At 32.1% G+C, this 15,375-nt stretch overlaps 2 protein-coding genes across 2 annotated transcripts in view; both read right to left on the bottom strand.

The window, feature by feature from the left end:
* Positions 1–3,182: 3,182 nt before the first annotated feature.
* LOC111399903 (spindle assembly checkpoint component MAD1-like) lies at positions 3,183–13,868 on the bottom strand. The gene is made up of 20 exons (XM_023027388.1): positions 13,800–13,868; positions 13,228–13,302; positions 12,442–12,516; positions 11,603–11,677; positions 11,393–11,464; positions 10,972–11,046; positions 10,761–10,832; positions 9,081–9,155; positions 8,242–8,316; positions 8,032–8,103; positions 7,400–7,474; positions 6,556–6,630; positions 5,716–5,790; positions 4,875–4,949; positions 4,664–4,735; positions 4,230–4,307; positions 4,032–4,106; positions 3,821–3,901; positions 3,400–3,474; positions 3,183–3,263 (listed from the first exon to the last, which is right to left on the bottom strand). Exons 1-20 carry the CDS (start codon positions 13,866–13,868, stop codon positions 3,183–3,185), a joined length of 1,497 nt encoding a protein of 498 aa, XP_022883156.1.
* Positions 13,869–14,003: 135 nt separating this feature from the next.
* LOC111399902 (putative zinc carboxypeptidase PFA0170c) overlaps positions 14,004–15,375 on the bottom strand; it is a 30,274-nt gene continuing 28,902 nt past the window's right edge. Inside the window, exons 40-41 of the mRNA XM_023027387.1 lie at positions 14,853–14,927; positions 14,004–14,084 (exon numbers count right to left, since the gene is read on the bottom strand). Of these exons, the coding sequence (XP_022883155.1) occupies positions 14,004–14,084; positions 14,853–14,927 (156 nt within the window). The remainder of the gene's footprint in view (positions 14,085–14,852; positions 14,928–15,375) is intronic.

Genomic DNA, 15,375 nt, shown 5'->3' with positions numbered 1-15,375 from the left:
TATTAAGTAAATTATGTTATCTTCTAGGTTTAGTTTAGGTTTGGTAATTGGGAAATAAAATGATAAATCGTGATTAATGTAGCGATTATTTTATTAATGTAGATATTGATCAAGAAAGTCGCGAAAAAGGTAAATATTGATTTTTTTCAACTACAGTACTATACATTAATATGTGAAATTATGTGTTTATACGTGTTTTTTTATGTAACATTAATTTATTTAAAAAACGTATGGATCATTACGTTTTCAAAGATACATACTTTTGTTGTCATTTGTATTGAGTTTGTGGTTGAAAATTTTGAATGTGAATCCCATTATAGATGTATCATACTATTGTGTTTGAATAAATATAGAACTTTGAGGCTCTTGACAGTCATTAAAAATATCCAACAATAGAGTATTTGGAGTTCATCACATATATACAAGCATTGTCAGAAGGTCCATTGGTGGCCTTGGGACCACGGATAGGCACTTGGAGCACTATATACTTAGGCGAGGCCTTGGTTTACATATGTTATACACTAATGTGGCATCTTGAGTCTCAATGGGCAATGATGGATGTCTTGACATTGATTTGCCCGCAAGTAATGGTCATGTTATTTTGAGCTCATACGGTACACTATAATAAGGATTCGGACCCAAATATGCTTGATATATATCATTGCATCATCATATTTACTGAACTTTATTGTTCACGTTTTATATTTTGTTTTATAGATAACTTTACGAGAAATTGAAATCATCCGGACAACCAAACGTGCCCATATTACAAAGAACTTATCAGCTATACATATTATTTATAGATGTACCCACTACAAAGTATTTATAAAGTTGTTAATGAGGATGAGGGGATTGAAACTTTTGAAGATTGTAAGGATTGTGTGATGGTGATAATTGATATCTATGACTTGATTATATGTCATTATGTAGATATTTTGATATATGAGGAGTAGACAGTAAAATAATATCATGTAAAATAGGGTGATGATACATAGTAAAATAATGTAGTGAAAATGGAATGATTTAGAAGAAGTCGATACACCGCCACATCTACCTGTTATAGGTTAGATCTAAGGAAAACTTTTGAAAATTAGCAAGCTTTTCTTTTGACTAAAAATTTTTGGATTGTCATATAGCTAACTTGATACCAGAAATATTTTGTAAAACAAGTTATCCTTTTGGTACAATATAAATTTGGCTTTATATTATTAATTTGATTTTCATGATATATTTTGATTTTACTGTGAAGTGCCTATTTGAGTTAAATACAAATTATTAAATCGTAGTATAATTTAAACACTAATAATAAAATAAAATAAAATGATAAGGATAAAAAAATAAAGGTAGAATGTCACAACGCTTCTAGTGGCCAGTCCATGAAGATGGACCTATGACCTATCATGAGTTCTTAAGTAGGATAGAAAAGCACATCCGGAGCCGAGTAGGCGACGTCAGATGAAGATGGGGAAAAAGCTGATTCCAATCATTCAGCATATCCTAAAGATAAAAAGTTTACGCTTGAACGCAGAAAAGAGAACAAGATACCGACCGACCTTGCCCTTACCTTGAAAGATTTCATCTGTACTATCCCCTTAATGCCTATTCAGAGGAGGTATTCATGTAAGTAGGAGATCAAGAAGTTTTCCACTGACCTCAACCCATTAAGAAAAAACTACCTAGAATAAATCAATAGAAGTAATGTAGGTTCGACATGACAACTAGTCAATAAACAGATAATTGTCGAGAACTAAAAGAATAGATTGAATCACTAATCAGGTAAGGTCAGCTAAGAGAATTTGTATCCAAACAGAAGGAAGCAGCTCACATTGCTCCTGCCCCACAAATAAAATACAAATTCTCTTAGCTGAGAAGCTAAAGCAAATAAAGAGATAGAGCTCAAACATTGCAAGACTGAAGAACAATTAGCAAATATATTCACAAAGGCACTACCATGAGCAAAGTTCGAAATACTACGAGAAATAACTGGAGTTACCAAAATATGCATCAAAGAGGAGTATTGATGGTTGATGTATATTTTAGGAATTTTGTAGAAGATCCTAGAATTGCTTGGCAAGAATATCCTAGAATTACTTGGCAAGGAAGAATAATAAAAAAATCAAAATTATCTAGAATTCCCTAGAGAAACTTGCGCACTAAGAAAGTTTGTGAAGTTTGTAGACATATGTAGAATTATCTAGAAGAAATCATATGTAAGCTATGGTCTATAAATAGGGCATGAGTCTCTCATTTGTATGTAAGAAAAAAAAAAGCCATTGTAAACAAAAGCCATTGTCATTCTAATAAAGTTCCTTTCTCTTACCCACTTTGTCTACTAAATTTCTTTCTATCAAAATCTTCCATATTACTAACTTCCAACAAAAAGGCAACTATTTTCTACCTCCAAAATTATCCTATACAAAACATATTAAACCATCTAATCTCATCACTACAAGAAAAAACCATCACTTCCAAATTCAAAATTGATTTTATATATTCTTCTACATTTTATCCGATGGAAATAAAGTGCCCGATCCAAAAATGATGAGCAACTCGTACCTCATTTTCATTCTGAATTTTCTACTGTCTCATTTTCTCGTAGTTGTAGCAGCTGTTTTCACCCTCCACATATTCATCAATCGAATCAGTGTTGAGAATCAGAGATTAAAATACATATTCTAACAAATTCAAAATCAATTTTATACATTCATCAACATTTTACCCGACGAAAATCTAGTGCCCGATACAAAATTGATGAGCAACTTATACCCAATTTCCATTCCGAATTTTCTCTAAAATCCTTTCCTCGAAGTAGCAGCGACAACTTATGTCCTCTACATATTCCTTATATTGAAGTAGTGTTAATAATTGGATATTAAAATACAAGTTCTAAAAAAATCAAAGCCAATTTTATACATTCTTCTACATTTTACGCGACGGAAATTGAGTTTTCGATACAAAATTGATGAGAAGCTCATACATCATTTTCAATCGGAAATTTCCCCAAACTCCTTTCGTTGTAGTTGTAGCGACTGCTTTTGTCCTCCATATACTCATCATATTGAATCAGTGTTGATAATTAGATATTCAAATTCAAATTTTAAAAAATTCAAAATCAAATTTATACATTTGTCTACATTTTACGGGATGAAAATCGAGTGTCCGATACAAAATTGATGAGCGACTCATAATTCATTTCCATTCCGAATTTTCTCCAGAATCCTTTCCTCGTAGTTGTAGCGGTTGCATTCCTCCTCTATGTACTCCTTATATTGAATCGGTGTTGATAATCAGAAATTAAAATACAAATTTCAAAAATTTCAAAAATCAATTTTATACATTTCTCTACATTTTACCTAGCAAAAATTGAGTTTCGATACAAAATTTATGAGTAACTCATACCTCATTTCCACTCCAAATTTTCTCCAGAATCCTTTCCTCATAGTTGTAGCGGTTGCTTTCATCCTCTACATATTCCTTCAATTGAATTAGTGTTGGGAATCAGAGATTAAAATACATATTCTTAAAAATTCAAAATTGATTTTATATATTCGTCTACACTTTACCCGACAGAAATCAATTGCCCGATCCAAAATTGATGAGCAACTCATACCGCATTTTGATTATGAATTTACTCATGTCTCATTTCCTCATAGTTGTTGCAGCTGCTTTCGTCCTCCGCGAATTCCTCTAATTAAATCAGTGTTGAGAATCATATATTAAAATACATATTCTAACAAATTTAAAACCAATTTTATACATTCATCTACATTTTACCGACAAAAACTGAGTGTCCGATACAAAATAGATTAGAAGCTCATACCTCATTTTTGTTCCATAATTTAACCAAACTCGTTTCCTTGTAGTTGAAGCGGCTGCTTTCGTTCTCCATATACTCCTCATACTGAATCGGTGTCGATAATCAGAGATTAAAATCCAAATTTTAAAAAATTCAAAATCAAATTTATACCTTTGTCTACATTTTACTGGAAGAAAATTGAGTGTCCGATACAAAATTGATGAGTGACTCATACCTTATTTCCATTCCGAATTTTCTCCAGAATCTTTTCCTCGTAGTTGTAGCGGTTGCATTCCTCCTCTACGTACTCCTTATATTGAATCAGTGTTGATAATCAGAGATTAAAATACAAATTTTAAAAATTTCAAAAATCAATTTTATACGTTTGTCTACATTTTACCTAACAAAAATTGAGTTTCGATACAAAATTTACGAGCAACTCATACCTTATCTCCACTCCATATTTTCTCCAGAATCCTTTCCTCATAATTGTAGCGGTTGCTTTCATTCTCTACATATTCCGTCAATTGAATTAGTATCGGGAATCAGAGATTAAAATACATATTCTTACAAATTCAAAATTGATTTTATATATTCGTCTACACTTTACCCGACAGAAATCAAGTGCCCGATCCAAAATTGATGAACAACTCATACCTCATTTTGATTATGAATTTACACATGTCTCATTTCCTCGTAGTTGTTGCAGTTCCTTTCGTCCTCCGCGTATTCCTCCAATTAAATTAGTGTTGAGAATCATAGATTAAAATACATATTCTAACAAATTTAAAATCAATTTTATACATTCATCTACATTTTACCGACAAAAGTTGAGTCTCCGATACAAAATAGATGAGAAACTCGTACCTCATTTTCATTCCGAAATTTCTCCAAACTCCTTTCCTTGTCGTTGTAGCGGTTGCTTTCGTCCTCCATATACTCCTCATATTGAATCGGTGTCGATAATCAGAGATTAAATTGCAAATTTTAAAAAAATCAAAATTAAATTTATGCCTTTGTCTACATTTTACTGGACGAAAATCGAATGTCCGATACAAAATTGATGAGCGACTCATACCTCATTTCCATTCCGAATTTTCTCCAGAATCCTTTCCTCGTAGTTGTAGCGGTTGCATTCCTCCTCTATGTACTCCTTATATTGAATCAGTGTTGATAATCAAAGATTAAAATACAAATTTGAAAAAAATTCAAAAATCAATTTTATACATTTGTTTACAATTTACCTGACTAAATTGGGTTCCGATACAAAATTTATGAGCGACTCATACCTCATTTCCACTCCAAATTTTCTCCAGAATCCTTTCCTAATAGTTGTAGCGATTGCTTTCGTCTTCTACATATTCCTTCTATTGAATCAATGTCGAGAATCAGAGATTAAAATATATATTCTTACAAATTCAAAATTAATTTTATATATTTGTCTACATTTTACCCGACATAAATCAAGTGCTCGATCCAAAATTGATGAGCAACTAATACCTCATTTTGATTATGAATTTACTCATGTCTCATTTCCTCGTAGTTGTTGCAGCTACTTTTGTCCTCCGCATATTCCTCCAATTAAATCAGTGTTGAGAATCATAGATTAAAATACATATTCTAACAAAGTTAAAATCAATTTTATACATTCATCTACATTTTACCGACAAAAACTGAGTGTCCGATACAAAATAGATGAGAAGCTCATACCTCATTTTCATTCCATAATTTCACCAAACTCATTTCCTTGTACTTGTAGTGGCTGCTTTCATCCTCCATATGGTCCTTATATTGAATCGGTGTCGCTAATTAGAGATTAAAATGCAAATTTTAAAAAATTCAAAATCAAATTTTTGCCTTTGTCTGCATTTTACTACGAAAATCGAGTGTCTGATACAAAATTGATGAACGACTCATACCTCATTTCCATTCCGAATTTTCTCCAGAATCCTTTCCTCATAGTTGTAGCCGTTGCATTCCTCCTCTATGTACTCCTTATATTGAATCAGTGTTGATAATCAGACATTAAAATACAAATTTCCAAAACTTCAAAAATCAATTTTTTACATTTGTCTACATTTACCTAACAAAAATTGAGTTTCGATTCAAAATTTATGAGCAACTCACACCTCATTTCCACTCCAAATTTTCTCCAGAATCCTTTCTACATAGTTTAGCGGTTGCTTTCATCCTCTACATATTCCTTCAATTGAATTAGTGTCGGGAATCAGATATTAAAATACATATTCTTAAAAATTCAAAATTAATTTTATATATTCGTCTACATTTTATCGACAGAAATCAAGTGCCCGATCCAAAATTGATGAGCAACCCATACCTCATTTTGATTATGAATTTACTCATGTCTCATTTCCTCGTAGTTGTTCCAGCTGCTTTCGTCCTCCGCGTATTCCTCCAATTAAATCAATGTTGAGAATCATAGACTAAAATACATATTCTAACAAATTTAAAATCAATTTTATACATTCATCTACATTTTACCGACAAAAATCGAGTGTCCGATACAAAATAGGTGAGAAACTCATACTTCATTATCGTTCCGAAATTTCTCCAAACTCCTTTCCTTGTAGTTGTAGCGGCTGCTTTCGTCCTCCATATACTCCTCATATTGAATCGGTGCCGAGAATCAGAGATTCAAATTCAAATTTTAAAAAATTCAAAATCAAATTTATACCTTTGTCTGCATTTTACTGGTCAAAAATCGAGTGTCCGATACAAAATTGATGAGCGACTCTTACCTCATTTCCATTTCGAATTTTATCCAGAATCCTTTCCTCGTAGTTGTAGCGGTTGCATTCCTCCTCTATGTACTCCTTATATTGAATCAGTGTTGATTATCAGAGATTAAAATACAAATTTCCAAAATTTCAAAAATCAATTTTTTACATTTGCCAACATTTTACCAAACAAAAATTGAGTTTCAATACAAAATTTATGAGCAACTCATAACTCATTTCCACTCCAAATTTTCTCCAGAATCCTTTCCTCATAGTTGTAGCAATTGCTTTCATCCTCTACATATTCCTTCAGTAGAATTAGTGTCGGGAATTAGAGATTAAAATACATATTTTTACAAATTCAAAATTGATTTTATATATTCGTCTATATTTTACCCGACAGAAATCAAGTGCCCGATCCAAAATTCATGAGCAACTCATACCTCATTTTGATTATGAATTTACTCATGTCTCATTTCCTCGTAGTTGTTGCAGCTGCTTTTGTCCTCTGCGTATTCCTCCAATTAAATCAGTGTTGAGAATCATATATTAAAATACATATTCTAACAAATTTAAAATCAATTTTATACATTCATCTACATTTTACCGACAAAAACTGAGTGTCTGATACAAAATAGATTTGAAGCTCATACCTCATTTTCGTTCCATAATTTAACCAAACTCGTTTCCTTATAGTTGAAGCGGCTACTTTCGTTCTCCATATACTCCGCATACTGAATCGCTGTCGATAATCAGAGATTAAAATGCAAAATTTTAAAAAATTCAAAATCAAATTTATACCTTTGTCTATATTTTACTGGAAGAAAATCGAGTGTTCGATACAAAATTGATGAGTGACTCATACCTCATTTCCATTCCAAATTTTCTCCAGAATCTTTTCCTCGTAGTTGTAGCAGTTACATTCCTCCTCTATGTACTCCTTATATTGAATTAGTGATGATAATCAGATATTAAAATACAAATTTTAAAAATTTCAAAAATCAATTTTATACATTTGTCTACATTTTACCTAGCAAAAATTGAGTTTCGATACAAAATTTATGAGCAACTCATACCATATCTCCACGCCATATTTTCTCCAGAATCCTTTCCTCATAATTGTAGCGGTTGCTTTCATCCTCTACATATTTCATCAATTGAATTAGTATCGGGAATCAGATATTAAAATACATATTCTTACAAATTCAAAATTGATTTTATATATTCATCTACATTTTACCCGACAGAAATCAAGTGCCCGATCCAAAATTGATGAGCAACTCATACCTCATTTTGATTACGAATTTACTCATGTCTTATTTCCTCGTAGTTGTTGCAGCTGCTTTCGTCCTTCGCGTATTCCTCCAATTAAATCAGTGTTGAGAATCATATATTAAAATACATATTCTAACAAATTTAAAATCAATTTTATACATTCATCTACATTTTACCGACAAAAATCGAGTGTCCGATACAAAATAGATGAGAAACTCATACCTCATTTTCATTCCGAAATTTCTCCAAACTCCTTTCCTTGTAGTTGTAGCGGCTGCTTTCGTCCTCCATATACTCCTCATTTGAATCGGTATCGATAATCAGAGATTAAAATGCAAATTTTAAAAAATTCAAAATCAAATTTATACCTTTGTCTCCATTTTACTGGACGAAAATCTAGTGTCCGATACAAAATTGATGAGCGACTCTTACCTCATTTCCATTCTGAATTTTCTCCAGAATCCTTTCCTCATAGTTGTAGCCGTTGCATTCCTCCTCTATGTACTCCTTATATTGAATCAGTGTTGATAATCAGACATTAAAATACGAATTTCCAAAACTTCAAAAATCAATTTTTTACATTTGTCTACATTTACCTAACAAAAATTGAGTTTCGATACAAAATTTATGAGCAACTCATACCTCATTTCCACTCCAAATTTTCTCCAGAATCCTTTCCACATAGTTTAGCGGTTGCTTTCATCCTCTACATATTCCTTCAATTGAATTAGTGTCGGGAATCAGAGATTAAAATACATATTCTTACAAATTCAAAATTGATTTGATATATTCGTCTACATTTTACTGACAGAAATCAAGTGTCCGATCCAAAATTGATGAGCAACTCATACCTCATTTTGATTATGAATTTACTCGTGTCTCATTTCCTCGTAGTTGTTGCAGCTGCTTTTGTCCTCCGCGTATTCCTCCAATTAAATCAGTGTTGAGAATCATAGACTAAAATACATATTCTAACAAATTTAAAATCAATTTTATACATTCATCTACATTTTACCGACAAAAATCGAGTGTCTGATACAAAATAGATGAGAAACTCATACTTCATTTTCACTCCGAAATTTCTCCAAACTCACTTCCTTGTAGTTGTAGCGGTTCCTTTCGTCCACCATATACTCCTCATATTGAATCGGTGCCGATAATCAGAGATTAAAATGCAAATTTTAAAAAATTCAAAATCAAATTTATACCATTGTCTGCATTTTACTGGTCGAAAATCGAGTGTCCGATACAAATTTAAGAGCAACTCTTACCTCATTTCCATTCCAAATTTTATCCAGAATCCATTCCTCGTAGTTGTAGCCGTTGCATTCCGCCTCTATGTACTCCTTATATTGAATCAGTGTTGATAATCAGACATTAAAATACAAATTTTCAAAACTTCAAAAATCAATTTTTTACATTTGTCTACATTTACCTAACAAAAATTGAGTTTCGATACAAAATTTATGAGCAACTCACACCTCATTTCCACTCCAAATTTTCTCTAGAATCCTTTCCACATAGTTTAGCGGTTGCTTTCATCCTCTACATATTCCTTCAATTGAATTAGTGTCGGGAATCAGAGGTTAAAATACATATTCTTACAAATTCAAAATTGATTTGATATATTCGTCTACATTTTACCGACAGAAATCAGGTGCCCGATCCAAAATTTATGAGCAACTCATACCTCATTTTGATTTTGAATTTACTCATGTCTCATTTCCTTGTAGTTGTTGCAGCTGCTTTCGTCCTCCGCGTATTCCTCCAATTAAATCAGTGTTGACAATCATAGACTAAAATACATATTCTAACAAATTTAAAATCAATTCTATACATTCATCTAAATTTTACCGACAAAAATCGAGTGTCCGATACAAAATAGATGAGAAACTCATACTTCATTTTCACTCCGAAATTTCTCCAAACTCCCTTCCTTGTAGTTGTAGCGGCTGCTTTCGTCCTCCATATACTCCTCATATTGAATCGGTGTCGATAATCAGAGATTAAAATGCAAATTTTAAAAATTCAAAATCAAATTTATACCTTTGTCTGCATTTTACTGGACGAAAATCGAGAGTCCGATACAAAATTGATGAGCGACTAATTCCTCATTTCCATGCCGAATTTTCTCCAGATATTTTCCTCGCAGTTGTAGCGGTTGCATTCCTCCTCTATGTACTTTTTTTATTGAATCAGTGTTGATAATCAAAGATTAAAATACAAATTTCAAAAATTTCAAAAATCAATTTTATACATTTGTCTACATTTTACCTTGCGAAAATTGAGTTTCGATACAAAATTTATGAGCAACTCATACCTCATTTCCACTCTAGATTTTCTCCAGAATCCTTTCCTCATAGTTGTAGCGGTTGTTTTCATCCTCTACATATTCCTTCAATTGAATTAGTGTCGGGAATCAGAGATTAAAATACATATTCATACAAATTCAAAATTGATTTGATATATTCGTCTACATTTTACCGACAGAAATCAAGTGCCCGATCCAAAATTGATGAGCAACTCATACCTCATTTTGATTACGAATTTACTTATGTCTCATTTCCTCGTAGTTGTTGCAGCTGCTTTCGTCCTCCGCGTATTCCTCCAATTAAATCGGTATTAAGAATCATAGACTAAAATAGATATTCTAACAAATTTAAAATAAATTTTATACATTCATCTACATTTTACCGACAAAAATCGAGTGTCCGATACAAAATAGATGAGAAACTCATACTTCATTTCCATTCCGAAATTTCTCCAAACTTCTTTCCTTGTAGTTGTAGCGGCTGCTTTCGTACTCCATATACTCCTCATATTGAATCGGTGTCGATAATTAGAGATTAAAATGCAAATATTAAAATATTCAAAATCAAATTTATACCTTTGTCTGCATTTTACTGGTCAAAAATCGAGTGTTCGATACAAAATTGATGAGCGACTCTTACCTCATTTCCATTCCGAATTTTATCTAGAATCCTTTCCCTGTAGTTGTAGCGGTTGCATTCCTCCTCTATGTACTCATTATATTGAATCAGTGTTTATTATCAGAGATTAAAATAGAAATTTCAAAAATTTTAAAAATCAATTTTTCACATTTGCCAACATTTTACCAAACAAAAATTCAGTTTTGATACAAAATTTATGAGCAACTCATACCTCATTTCCACTCCGAGTTTTCTCCAAAACCCTTTCCTCATAGTTGTAGCGGTTGCTTTCATCCTCTACATATTCCTTCAGTAGAATTAGTGTCGGGAATTAGAGATTAAAATACATTTTTTTACAAATTCAAAATTGATTTTATATATTCATCTACATTTTACCCGACAGAAATCAAGTGCCCGATCCAAAATTGATGAGCAACTCATACCTCATTTTGATTGTGAATTTACTCATGTCTCATTTCCTCGTAGTTGTTGCAGCTGCTTTCGTCCTCCGCGTATTCCTCCAATTAAATCAGTGTTGAGAATCATATATTAAAATACATATTCTAACAAATTTAAAATTAATTTTATACATCCATCTACATTTTACCGACAAAAATCGAGTGTCCGATACAAAATAGAATAGAAACTCATACCTCATTTTCATTCCGAAATTTCTCCAAACTCCTTTCCTTGTAGTTGTAGCGGCTGCTTTCGTCCTCCATATACTCCTCATTTGAATCGGTATCGATAATCAGAGATTAAAATGCAAATTTTAAAAAATTCAAAATCAAATTTATACCTTTGTCTGCATTTTACTGGACGAAAATCGAGTGTCCGAAACAAAATTGATGAGCAACTCTTACCTCATTTCCTTTCCGAATTTTATCCAGAATCCTTTCCTCGTAGTTGTAGCCGTTGTATTCCTCCTCTATGTACTCCTTATATTGAATCGGTGTTGATAATCAGACATTAAAATACAAATTTCCAAAACTTCAAATATCAATTTTTTATATTTGTCTACATTTACCTAACAAAAATTGAGTTTCGATACAAAATTTATGAGCTACTAACACCTCATTTCCACTCCAAATTTTCTCCAGAATCCTTTCCACATAGTTTAGCGGTTGCTTTCATCCTCTACATATTCCTTCAATTGAATTAGTGTCGGGAATCAGAGATTAAAATACATATTCTTACAAATTCAAAATTATTTTGATATATTCGTCTACATTTTACCGACAGGAATCAAGTGCCCGATCCAAAATTGATGAGCAACTCATACCTCATTCTGATTGTGAATTTACTCATTTCTCATTTCCTCGTAGTTGTTGCAGCTGCTTTCGTCCTCCGCGTATTCCTCCAATTAAATCAGTGTTGAGAATCTTATATTAAAATACATATTCTAACAAATTTAAAATCAATATTATACATTCATCTACATTTTACCGACAAAAATCGAGTGTCCGATACAAAATAGATGAGAAACTCATACTTCATTTCCATTCCGAAATTTCTCCAAACTTCTTTCCTTGTAGTTGTAGCGGCTGCTTTCGTCCTCCATATACTCCTCGTTTGAATCGGTATCGATAATCAGAGATTAAAATGCAAATTTTAAAAAATTCAAAATCGAATTTATACCTTTGTCTGCATTTTACAGGACGAAAATCGAGTGTTCGATACAAAATTGAAGAGCGACTCTTACCTCATTTCCATTCCGAATTTTCTCCAGAATCCTTTCCTCGTAGTTGTAGCTGTTGCATTCCTCAACTATGTACTCCTTATATTGAATCAGTGTTGATAATTAGACATTAAAATACAAATTTCCAAAACTTCAAAAAATCAATTTTTTACATTTGTCTACATTTACCTAACAAAAATTTAGTTTCGATACAAAATTTATGAGCAACTCACACCTCATTTCCACTCCAAATTTTCTCCAGAATCCTTTCCACATAGTTTAGCGGTTGCTTTAATCCTCTACATATTCCTTCAATTGAATTAGTGTCAAGAATCAGAGATTAAAATACATATTCTTACAAATTCAAAATTGATGAGCAACTCATACCTCATTTTGATTATGAATTTCCACATTTCTTTTCTTTCCCTTTTAGTTGTTGTAGTTGCTTTCGTCCTCCGCGTATTCCTCCAATTAAATCAGTGTTGAGAATCATAGACTAAAATACATATTCTAACAAATTTAAAATCAATTTCATACATTCATCTACATTTTACCGACAAAAATCGAGTGTCCGATACAAAATAGATGAGAAACTCATACTTCATTTTCATTCCGAAATTTCTCCAAACTCCTTTCCTTGTAGTTGTAGTGGCTGCTTTCGTCCTTCATATACTCCTCATTTGAATCGGTATCGATAATCAGAGATTAAAATGCAAATTTTAAAATATTCAAAATCGAATTTATACCTTTGTTTGCATTTTACTGGACGAAAATCGAGTGTTCGATACAAAATTGATGAGCGACTCTTACCTCATTTCCATTCCGAATTTTCTCCAGAATCCTTTCCTCGTAGTTGTAGCCGTTGCATTCCTCCTCTATGTACTCCTTATATTGTATCAGTGTTGATAATCAGACATTAAAATACAAATTTCCAAAACTACAAAAATCAATTTTTTACATTTGTCTACATTTACCTAACAAAAATTTAGTTTCGATACAAAATTTATGAGCAACTCACACCTCATTTCCACTCCAAATTTTCTCCAGAATCCTTTCCACATAGTTTAGCGGTTGCTTTAATCCTCTACATATTCCTTCAATTGAATTAGTGTAAAGAATCAGAGATTAAAATACATATTCTTAAAAATTCAAAATTGATGAGCAACTCATACCACATTTTGATTATGAATTTTCACATGTCTCATTTCCTTGTAGTTGTTGTAGCTGCTTTCGTCCTCCGCGTATTCCTCCAATTAAATCAGTGTTGAGAATCATAGACTAAAATACATATTCTAACAAATTTAAAATCAATTTTATACATTCATCAACATTTTACCGACAAAAATCGAGTGTCCGATACAAAATAGATGAGAAACTCATACTTCATTTCCATTCCGAAATTTCTCCAAACTTCTTTCCTTGTAGTTGTAGCGGCTGCTTTCGTCCTCCATATACTCCTCATTTGAATCGGTATCGATAATCAGAGATTAAAATGCAAATTTTAAAAAATTCAAAATCGAATTTATACCTTTGTCTACATTTTACTGGACGAAAATCGAGTGTTCGATACAAAATTGATGAGCGACTCATTCCTCATTTCCATTCCGAATTTTCTCCAGAATCTTTTCTTCGTAGTTGTAGCGGTTGTATCCCTCCTCTACGTACTCCTTATATTGAATCAATGTTGATAATCAGAGATTAAAATACAAATTTCAAAAATTTCAAAAATCAATATTATACAATTGTCTACATTAAACCTAGCGAAAATTGAGTTTCGATACAAAATTTATGAGCAACTCATAACTCATTTCCATTCTAGATTTTCTCCAGAATCCTCTCCTCGTAGTTGAAGCGGTTGCTTTCATTCTCTACATATTCCTTCAATTGAATTAGTGTCGGGAATCAGAGATTAAAATACCTATTCTTACAAATTCAAAATTGATTTTATATATTCGTCTACCTTTTACCCGACAGAAATCAAGTGCCCGATCCAAAATTGATGAGCAACTCATACCTCATTTTGATTATGAATTTACTCATATCTCATTTCCTCGTAGTTGTTGTAGCTGCTTTCGTCCTCCGCGTATTCCTCCAATTAAATCAGTGTTGACAATCATAGACTAAAATACATATTCTAACAAATTTAAAATCAATTTTATACATTCATCTACATTTTACCGACAAAAATCGAGTGTCCGATACAAAATAGATGAGAAACTCATACCACATTTTCATTCCGAAATTTCTCCAAACTCCTTTCCTTGTAGTTGTAGCGGCTGCTTTCATCGTCCATGTACTCCTCATATTGAATCGGTGTCGATAATCAGAGATTAAAATGCAAATTTTAAAAAATTCAAAATCAAATTTATATCTTTGTTTGCATTTTACTCGTCGAAAATCGAGTGTCCGATACTAAATTGATGAGTGACACTTACCTCATTTTCATTCCGAATTTTATCCAGAATCCTTTCCTCGTAGTTGTAGCGGTTGCATTCCTCCTCTATGTACTCCTTATATTAAATCAGTGTTGATTATCAGAGATTAAAATACAAATTTCCAAAATTTCAAAAATCAATTTTTTACATTTGCCTACATTTTACCAAACAAAAATTGAGTTTCGATACAAAATTTATGGGCAACTCATACCTCATTTCCACTCTAAGTTTTCTCCAGAATCCTTTCCTCATAGTTGTAGCGGTTGCTTTCATCCTCTACATATTCCTTCAGTTGAATTAGTGTCGGGAATTAGAGATTAAAATACATATTTTTACAAATTCAAAATTGATTTTATATATTCGTCTGCATTTTACCCGACAGAAATCAAGTGCCCGATCCAAAATTGATGAGCAACTCATACCTAATTTTGATTATGAATTTACTCATGTCTCATTTCCTCGTAGTTGTTACAGCTGCTTTCGTCCTCCGCGTATTCCTCCAATTAAATCAGTGTTGAGAATC

The sequence above is a fragment of the Olea europaea genome, chromosome 9, assembly GCF_002742605.1.
Source record: "Olea europaea var. sylvestris chromosome 9, O_europaea_v1, whole genome shotgun sequence".
In the NCBI taxonomy this organism is placed as follows: domain Eukaryota; kingdom Viridiplantae; phylum Streptophyta; class Magnoliopsida; order Lamiales; family Oleaceae; genus Olea; species Olea europaea.
This window is presented reverse-complemented; position numbering and strand designations above follow the sequence as displayed.

Coding starts and splice junctions, on each gene's coding strand:
- LOC111399903 (XM_023027388.1), bottom strand. CDS start 13,868: ATGGAGGACGAAAGCAGCCGCTACAACTACAAGGAAAGAAGTTTGGAG. Junction 13,303..13,799: donor AATTTCGGAATGGAAATGAA/GTATGAGTTTCT, acceptor ATACAATATAAG/GAGTACATAGAGGAGGAATG. Junction 8,317..9,080: donor AAATTTGGAATGGAAATGAG/GTAAGAGTTGCT, acceptor ATTCAATATAAG/GAGTACATAGAGGAGGAATG.